The 9,783-nt window shown below is 46.4% G+C and overlaps 1 protein-coding gene across 2 annotated transcripts; it reads right to left on the minus strand.

Annotated features, from left to right (window-relative positions):
- Positions 1-422: 422 nt before the first annotated feature.
- On the minus strand, positions 423-7,544 carry S100B (S100 calcium binding protein B). 2 transcript variants are annotated; one of them, XM_081570282.1, is made up of 3 exons: positions 7,490-7,544; positions 4,451-4,588; positions 423-1,666 (listed from the first exon to the last, which is right to left on the minus strand). In XM_081570282.1, the coding sequence occupies exons 2-3, from the start codon at positions 4,586-4,588 to the stop codon at positions 1,526-1,528; spliced, it is 279 nt and encodes a 92-aa protein (XP_081426408.1). In that variant the 5' UTR covers positions 7,490-7,544; the 3' UTR covers positions 423-1,525. The 2 variants fall into 2 exon arrangements, with proteins under 2 accessions (XP_081426408.1, XP_081426409.1); XM_081570283.1 differs by having other exon boundaries at positions 4,451-4,610.
- Positions 7,545-9,783: the final 2,239 nt, after the last annotated feature.

Below are 9,783 nucleotides of genomic sequence, written 5' to 3' on the forward strand. Positions count from 1 at the left end.
CCCTGATGCTGGAAAAGATTGAAGGCAGGAGAAGAAGGGACGACAGAGGATGAGATGGTTGGATGGCATCACCAACTCGGTGGACATGAGTTTGAGCAAGCTCCGCGAGTTTGATGATGGACAGGGAAGCCTGGCATGCTGCAGTCCATGGGGTTGCGAAGAGTCAGACACATTGAGCAACTGAACTGAACTGACAGCCTTCCCCTTATGTCTCTCCAGTGGACCCACCCCTCCAAACCCCTCCTTTTTTGTCCCTCTTCATGGCCCTGCCCTGTCACGCCCTCCCTTCCCCACCCAAGCTTCAACCCTGGCCTGGGGGGTGCTGTATCTGCAGCCCTGATGAAGACAGGCTGCGTGGACTTTACTCCTTTTTCCAGTTTTGCAAGAATACAGCTTTTATTTCATGCTTAACCACCAAGTAGTTTTGTTACAGTGCTTTTTATTTAATGCAGTTACAAGTGACCAATTAGTTTATGCTTCCCAAGTTTGTGTCCTTAAAAAAAGCAAAACAGAAAAAGGATGGATAAGCTTAATGCTTAATTTGAATTTTCCTGGGAGTGATTCTTAATATTTGTAACTTGATTTTTTCGAATTGGTGGCTACAAAAGCATAAAGGTCATGAAATTCCCTGGCTTCACCAACAGCTGGAAGCAGACCCTGTCTGCACAGACAGGTCAAGAATGACCTTCACCACAGATCAGACACATCCGTCATAACCTTCATTCTACAGACAGAACAGGAGATGCAGGTGCTTGGGTACGGCTGTCTCCAGGGGCAGAGCTGTGACCCGCCCTAAGCCCCCTGCTCCCCTGCCCCAAATCCCAGAGATCCAGCAAAGTGTGGTCCTGTCGGGAGAATCCCAGTGAATGCAGAAGTTTGATTCTCAGTTCTTATTACAGTTATAATGTCAGCATTTGTCAGTTTATGAGACAGATTTTCCATTTAGAACTATTAGCTTAACTGCATACTCAAACATCATAGCTCACCTGTTGGAAAGGGCTCTAAATGTGACCATGCTCTTTGGTAGGTGGGACAGACTGTCAGGCCACCCAACCACATCAGGTTTCATTTGCTCCAGTGATGAGAAGATTTAATGATGGGCAAAGTTTTCAAAGGATGGTGGACAAAGTTTTGTGTTTTTAAATGTAGCGGCAGCATGTGGAACCCACAATGCTCCAGTCCTTTTTGGTAGTCAGTTTGTTTTTTCTAGATGAGGGGTCTACACAGCTTGGACAGCTAGCACAGCACATGCTTTGTGACTGAGAAATGACTTTCCTAAGTTATAGTTACCAAGAGTCCCTGGGACCAGAAAGCTAACACTACACCTAGTAATGCAGAAGTAAGGCTGGGGGCACTAAAAATGGCCCTTGGAAAGAGGTTTCAATTGTTCCCTCACAAAGCAAATCAAGCTTCCTAATTAGCTACAACACAGAAAGCTCAGCTCCTATGACCCTGCAAGCCCTGCCTCTGTTCTCTGGTCAAACTTCGTCTCTGCTACAGAAACAGCTCCTCTGCTTTCTCTTCCTTATTCGTGTTCGAAGAACTCGTGGCAGGCAGTGGTCACCATGGCAACGAAAGCCATAAATTCCTGGAAGTCACATTCGCCGTCACCATCACTGTCCAGCGTCTCCATGACTTTGTCCACAACCTCCTGCTCTTTGATTTCCTGAGAGAGAGAAGACAGTAGTCCAGCTTGCTTCTAAATGAATGTTAGGGCCACAAAGACATGATCAGAAGTTGGCTAGCTTTAATAATTTTGTATTAGAAACAACCTAATGGCTTCCCTGGTGGCTCGGTGGTAAAGAATCCACCGCGAATGCCAGAGACATGGATTCGATCCCTGATCTAGGAGGATCCCACGTGCCTCAGAGCAACTAAGCCCATGCACCACAACTACTGAGCCTGTGCTCTGGAGCCCGGGAACCAGTGCCCATGTGCTGAGCCCACGTGCCCTAGAGCCTGTGCCCCACAATAGGAGAAGCCACAGCAGTGAGAAGCCCCTGCTTGCGGCAACTAGAGACTAGCCCTGCGAAGCAAAGAAGACCCACCACAGCCAAAAAAAAAAAAAAAAAAAAAAATTAATTAATTTAGAAACAACCTAAGACATGAAATGCAAAATTCCAGAAAGGTTTTCTCCAGTGACCAGGAGGCTGTTAGTTGGCAGAGGTCTTCTAGGGATCTGAGCCTTCTCTTCCACTTTCCTTTAGTGCAGTGGGGTCTGGCCACTAAAACACTGAATGGAACAGCCAGGATCTGAAAAACTGAAGGCTGTTTGTGTTAAAAAAAAAAAACCAGAAAGGAAGAGTACAGTCTAAATCAGCCTGAGAGCATTATATGCAAATGCCTTGAAAGCAAAAATGAACTTTTGGCCCCTATAAGTTTTTCATTGTTTCTGTGTGGAGAAGGCCCTATAGTGAAGGCTTCCAGTGGATTTTCATGTTTTGAAAGTATTTTCTGGCTGAAATAATTCTTGGAAACATGCCCTAAATTTATTAACTTCTTGTGTCTTTTGGCACTTGAGTTGCTTTCGAGGTGTCTGGGACTCTTCTTGACAGTATGCCCAACATGGAGTCAAGTGAGTGGTGAAGCAGAGGGACAGAGACAGTGCAGGAAAGACATGCACACACGCTGAAGAGGGGTATAACCCCGCCGACTCTTCCCAACACCCAGTCCTCAGGGCAGGGGCGCTTGGCGTGAAGAAGTCGAGTATAACACACAATGGCTGCCTCAGACATGAAACATGTAAAAGATTGAGGTTCCCATGAGGGCTTGGGTGGCACCTATAAACATCTGCTAAAAGATTAATTTCAATTACAGGGAAGGTTTGCCTCCAAACAGAAACTGCTTCATAAAAACCAGGCCAACGATATTCATGATACCTTGATATACTTACCATGATTTACTTTTATTTTATAAACTGTGTTTTCCACATGCTAAGCTTTTTCTATGTTTTACATCAATAATTAATGACAGTAGCTACATTTGTTGAGCTGCACTTCATAAGCACTGTCTCATTTCAACAATTCTTTTCACAGAAGAATCCAGGACCTTCTGATTCTTAGGTGAGGTGGTGGGAAACAAGTAAAAGTGTAAGCAGGCAGTTACCACTCTGAGAACTTGGGTACCTGAGAAAACTAGCTTCAGAATCAGACTAGGGGATCCCTCTGAAGTCTGCAGGCCACTTCCTCTGGTGGTAGTGCCATTTGCAGCAGTGGAGTGTTTGAGTGGGGAGAACCCTGCAGACTCGGGGCACGGAGCCTGGGGCTCGTCCTGCACCAAGATCCAGCCTGCCCAGGAGGACAGCTCCCACCACCATGTGGGCTGGGCTCTCATGTCTTCCTGGGAATTAGCTCCTGGTCAGACATGAGTGCACTGGTGCATTGTATAGCCATTTCTTCTGGGTTCAGGATCACTTCAGTAACCTTGGTTCTGGGCACCAAGGGAATATTAGGTACCAGGTGGACTGCAGTTCATTGCCTTGAGAACACAAAACGGATACAGCAGAGATGACGTGTGGCTGAGCCAAGGGCAGTGAAGGTTGTGAGTGGGGAAGTGAGTCCTCAGCGGAGCATCTGGACACACATCCACCAGAAGGGGAGCTGCAGGGCAGGACATCATCAGATGTCCTCACGCAGCTTCCCAAGTTCCCTCCAGGGCACCTCACTCCACAGGGCCCCCTGCAAGGCCCCAGGGCCTCTCTTGTGAGCAGCTTGTGGCCTCTTGGTGATAAGCCAGGTCCTGGGGCCTGCATCTCTCCCAGCATCGACTATGCTGAGAGCTCAGTAACATCTGGCATCTTCTCACTGTGGTGGATCTAACCATGTAGAGAAAGCTGAAACAGTCCTCTTCCCAAGAACAAAAGCTTATTTTTAACAGTCTTCTTGCATGTTCAATGTGTGATAAGTCATGGTATATTTTCCATCCCATCTTGTCATTGTTATTGTTGTACGTGCTCAGTCGCTACAGTTGTGTCTGACTCTTGCGACCCCATGGACTATAGCCCGCCAGGGTCCTCTGTTCATGGGATTCTCCAGGCAAGAATACTGGAGTGGGTTGCCATGCCCTTCTCCAGGGGATCTTCCTGACCCTGGGACTGAACCTGCATCTACTGCAGCGCCTGCATTGCAGGCAGATTCTTTACCACTGAGCCAATGGGGAAGCCACCCTATTGCTGTATATCCTTATGTTTTTCCAAGAACCTGTACTCTTGCATTTGAGACAGCAGTTTTTCCTTGATGCTCTTACTGTACACAAAATGAAAATTGTGGGGCCTACCTAAGCCAGCTTCTGTACTGAGGGCTTACTTGTGCAAACACATTTTCAGAAACAACAGAGGAGTCCTGACACCAACCTGGAGCATGTTCAGGGCAGCTCAGAAGAGAAAATGGACAGATGGTCTTACAAGAGGACAGGAGAGCAGGTTAATTTAGTTTGAAAAAGCAAGACTCACCTCTAAAAAATGGGAAAGTTCATTGTTGATGAGCTCCTTGAGTTCTGATTTCTTCAGCTTGTGCTTGTCACCTTCCCTCCCGGAATATTGATGGAAGACGTCAATGAGGGCCACCATGGCCTTCTCTAACTCAGACATCTGGGGCCCACAAAGGAAGATGCTTTGTAGAACAGAGCAGTTGTTACCTACACAGACCTTACCATCGGGGACAACTGGCTTTGGCTCACCACCCCTTTTGGGCTTGGAGGGTGTGGCTTTTCATCACCCCTTGAACCTGCTCCCCACCACCCCTCCCTTCTCTGTCTTCTGTTCCCAAGCCCTCTGACTTCTGGTTGCATTTGGGGGAAATTTCAACCAAAATACAGAGGAAGAGCAGTGAGGGAGGTGGGGATTGAGTCCTCCCCCATTCCTAGAAGACTCCCCACCCTGTCCTGGCAGGACTGCAAGATGAGGTGACAGTGCAGGGGAGCAAGTTTTTGAATTAATTACAGTGAATAGGAGCCAAATAAGGATACAGAAGTCAATAGTATTCCTATGTTCTGTCAATAAGCAATTAGAAAATGTAGCAGAAAAGTCCTGTTTTACAGCAGCACACACATATTTCTAAGCATAAGTTTAGCAAGAAAAGTATAGGTCCTTCCAAAAGCTATTGAGGTCATAAAATGTAGAAACTTACTTTCCTTCAAATGGATATATAAATTTAACTCATTTTTAACAAGAATGTTTCTGATTTTTTTTGGGGGGGGGTGAGGAACATGACCCAAAACAGCTAGAAAATTCAACTGAAAAGATAAATATGGTAGGATTGCCACAATTTTTTTTTTTAAAAAAGAAGATCAAGGAAAGGTACCTTGAATTTGAAGGTATTATACAATCATCTGATGAAGTTATTGTAGGGGAGCAAGACTTGCCACCCCCAAATGTCTCTTTGGGATGCAGATTATTTTCAGCTGAAAACAATCAAGGCTCCCAGGACTTAGGAAGAAATTTTGACCCTCCCCTTAGCTGCCTGAATCAGAATTTAGATGGAGGGCCTATTACAGGAATGGAGCAACCACCAGAGAGAGAAGTCAGCACGGAATGTGGGTCAGGGGTAAGGAAGGGCAGGGGGGAAATGCTGGGAAACCTGAGTCCACTCTGTGTCCCATTACCTCTGTTGGTGCAGCAAACACTGGTTCACCATCTCTGTGTGAACTGCTTTCCTCCCCTCTGAAGCCCCAAACCACTGCTCCCAACATCCTCCTTTGTCTTGAGCTGATGATGGTATTGAAGGTGGGCATTTTGGTGAGTGACAGTTTTCCTGGGTCTCTCCCATGTATATATGTTTTTAAACTTTGATTTGAGTTTCTCCTATTTACCTGTCTCATGTTTATTTAATTCTTAGACCAGCGAAAAGAATTTAGAAGGGTAGAGGAAAATGTCTTCCTTCCCAATACCAGCTCTGATGCCAGAACAAATGCAGGCAGAGGCTGGACCACCTCCAGGCACTTTGTATTCTTGGCGGTGTTGCCTCCAATGACAGAACGGCGCCTTTTCTCTGCATTTATCAAGGTAGGAAGCTTTTGTCTCCCCCACAACATGTACCTTATACCACTCAGTCTGCAAGCCAAGGAAACAGCTGTTCAACCCTGGGAAACAGGCAGTTTACAAAGGACCACTTGTCAACTGTTTCACAAAATGGACGGACACTCAGCCAGAGAAATTTGCCAGCTTTTGGCCTTGAGTTCTAATCATTAAAGAATCTTTGCAGTGTCATAGTTAAAAATAAAGAATTATGTCTAATTTTTGAAAAACCATTCCTGTATTGAATATCATTTATATTTTAAAAAATAAATTGGAATATAAGATTTAAATTCTTATTTATTTCTGACTTTCAAAGGAAAAGGATTGAGGGTTTTTGCCTTGGCCTGATCTTTGCTAAACTTACCCTAGTAATAATCAGTATGCTTTGTTTTGCTCTAAAGTCCCTAAAAATATTATCAGATGTAGACAGAACAATTCAGATGGATTAAATCTTTAACATTTCATACTTGCTTACCCTTTGCACTTGAGTTCTCAATTATTAATTTTTTAAGAAAGAAAACAAAAAACTCAAGAAACTTTTGCATGGTCCTTATGCTTCTCAAGCTTCATGATGACTGGGAAAGATGAGGCTAAAATATTTGTTGTGTGAAGTATGACTAGTGGGATTTTTTTAAGGGAAAGGCATAAAATATATATCCCATATGTGAAAACGCCATAAAATGTGGTTTTATTCATTAAACACACTACAAATTAATTTTTACAAGTTTTTCCTGTTAAAGTCTTCCCAATTGATGGTTAAAAATTGTTGTTTAAGAGAACTGGAAATCAAATATCCAGTTCCCCTTTCGCTTCATTCCGTGAATATTCTACATTAATCTTTTATTTTGAAAACAGGAGAACTGCTGGGCGTTAGCTCCTCAGAAGGTCACATCATAGGAGATGTGGGAATCCCTCTAGGCAAGCGCCCTACCTCCCCAAGAAACCTGAGGAAGGTTAAACCTACCACAGACTTCAATTTCTTTGGCTCAGTTGTAATGTAATTGCAAAGACCTCCTCACTCTCCCTGACCTGGGGGAGGGCGTCCAAAGACGCCGGCTCTGAGCTCAGGGCTCCTGTCCCCTTCCTCGGAGGACGCAAACCTTCTCTTCAAAGAATTAAGGAAGAAAGGAAGAGGCCGACTTGCAGCAACACCCGAGCCACAGACCCGAGGTTTCCCCGACTGTAGTGATGAATCACCGGGAGAACGTGATTCATCTGCAGGATGAATCTCGCTGCCTGGAGTTGAGGTAGCCGTGTCCGAAAGGGAGTAGGAGAGTTATACTTTTGAAATGCTGCCAGAATCCTATGGACAGAGGAGCCTGGCAGGCTACAGTCCATGGGGTTGCAATAGTCGGACACGGCTTAGCGACTAAACCACCACCCTAAAGGGATTTTTAAACTACCACCCAGTTCCCAAGCCCACCCTCCGGGTCCTGCCCCCCAAACACCAGAGCAGTTTCCCCTGAGTGTGCTCACGTCAGTGGTCCCTGGCTGTCGCTCCGGTCACCTCTGGCTTCGGCGTCCTGAATGCTGCGCGTAGGGCAGAAACAGTCTCTTATCCTTTCGCGGGGGGCGTGACCGGCACCCCGAGAGCCCGGCAGCCAATGGGAGCCGAGGGCGGGGTGCTGGCGGGGGCGGGGGCGGGGCCTGCGTCTCCCTCTCCTGGCTCTGCTGCCCGCCGGGACTGGAGGCGGGTCGCGGGCGCTGGGGCGGCCGCGCGGCACACACAGGGCCGCATTGACGGCGCCACCGGGGACTCGCTCGGGAGCCAGGCCTGCACTCGGGCCAAGGAAGACAAAGGCCTGTAGGGCAGAAACTGGGGAGTCAGCTTTTTGTACTAGTTTTAAATTTATACGTGGATATTGATGTTCCTCTAAAGGCAAGGATGGTGGTGGGTAGAGGAGTGGGACTAGTGATTGATTCCGACAAAGCAAATGTGCAGACAATAGCAGGATGAATGCGGGAATTCAGGGCCCGAATGCACCTGTTCTGGCCCCACCCGCGAGTGGGACACCCGTGGACATCTGTACCTCGAGTTTAGTCACTGAACCCAGCGTCTGCAGGCCCTGAAACGTGGGGCGAATGGTTTTATACTACCAGGGGCACATGCTAGGCGCCCCTGAAGGATTCCTCGTCCCTCTGGGGTGAGCGGCAATAGGCTGTCAGAGCTGAACAGTGCCCCAGGCACGTCCTGTCCACGTGCTCTGGTTTAGGGGCGGTGCTGGCGGGGGTAGGGGTGGATGGGGGTGGGGCCCTCACCGAGGCCTCACAGCCGGCCAAGGAAGCTGAGCAGGGACTCCACACTGCAGTCCTGAGCGGCCTCTTAGCAGCCTCTCTTTAGACATATTATACACAGACTCTCTTTCCTTTTCTCCTTTGCCTTTCATTTCTCTTCTTTCCTCAACTATTTGTAAGTCCTCCTCAACCATTTTGCCTTTTTGCATTTCTTTTTCTTGGGGATGGTTTTGATCACCACCTCCTGTACAACGTTATGAACCTCCAGAGTTTTTCAAGCACTCTATCCAATCCCTTCAATCTATTTGTCACTTCCACTGTGTAATCATAAGGGATTTGATTTAGGTCCTACCTGAATGGTCTAGTGGTTTCCCCTGCTTTCTTCAACTTAAGCCTGAATTTTGCAACAAGGAGTTCATGACCTGAGCCACAGTCAGCTCCCGGTCTTGTTTTTGCTGACTGTATAGAGCTTCTCCATCTTTGGCTGCAAAGAATATAATCAATCTGATTTTGGTATTGACCATTTCGTGTAGAGTTGTCTCTTGTGTTGTTGGAAGAGGGTATTTGCTATGCCAGTGCATTCTCTTGGCAAAACTCTGTTAGACTTTGCCCTGCTTCATTTGTACTCAAAGCCCAAACTTGACTGTTACTCCAGGTATCTCTCGACTTCCTACTCTTGCATGCCGGTCTCCTATGATGAAAAGGACATCTTTTTTTGGTGTTAGTTCTAGAAGGTCTTGTATGTCATCATAGAACTGTTCAACTTCAGCTTCTTCGGCTTTAGTAGTTGGGGCTTGGACTTGGATTACTGTGACACTGAATGGCTTGCTTTGGAAATGAACCGAGATCACTCTGTCATTTTTGAGATTGCACCCAAGTACTGCATTTTGGACTTTGTTGACTATGAGAGCTATTGCATTTCTTCTAAGGGATTCTTGCCCATGGTAATAGATATAAAGGTCATCTGAATTAAATTCACCCATTCCTGTCCATTTTAGTTCACTGATTCCTAAAATGTTAATGTTCACTCTTGCCTTCTCCTGTTTGACCACTTACAGTTTACCTTGATTCCCAGTACCTATGCAATATTGCTCTTTACAGCATCAGACTTTATTTCCATCACTAGTCACACCCACAACTGGGTGTTGTTTTTGCTTTGACTCCATCTCTTCATTTTTTTTGGAGTTATTTCTCCACACTTCTCCAGTAGCATATTGGGCACCTACCGACCTGGGGAGTTCCTCTTTCAGTGTCATATCTTTTTCCCTTTTCTTGCTGTTCATGGGGTTCTAAGGCAAGAATACTGAATGGTTTGCCATTCCCTTCTCCAATGGACCACGTTTTGAAGCCTTGGGGATCAAACTAATCACCAATGGCCCAAGGTTTCATCCATTGATGCTGCCATAATAGAACCTCCATAAACATCCCCAAGGGAAGGAGTTTGGAGAGCTTCTGGTTTGGAGAGCATGTAGAGGTGGGGAAGGTGACTCCCGGAGAGCAGGAAGCTCCTCACGCCCTCTGCCCCTGTCCTCTGC

The sequence above is a fragment of the Giraffa tippelskirchi genome, chromosome 2, assembly GCF_054371585.1.
Source record: "Giraffa tippelskirchi isolate mGirTip1 chromosome 2, T2T-mGirTip1v1.2.pri, whole genome shotgun sequence".
In the NCBI taxonomy this organism is placed as follows: Eukaryota; Metazoa; Chordata; class Mammalia; order Artiodactyla; family Giraffidae; genus Giraffa; species Giraffa tippelskirchi.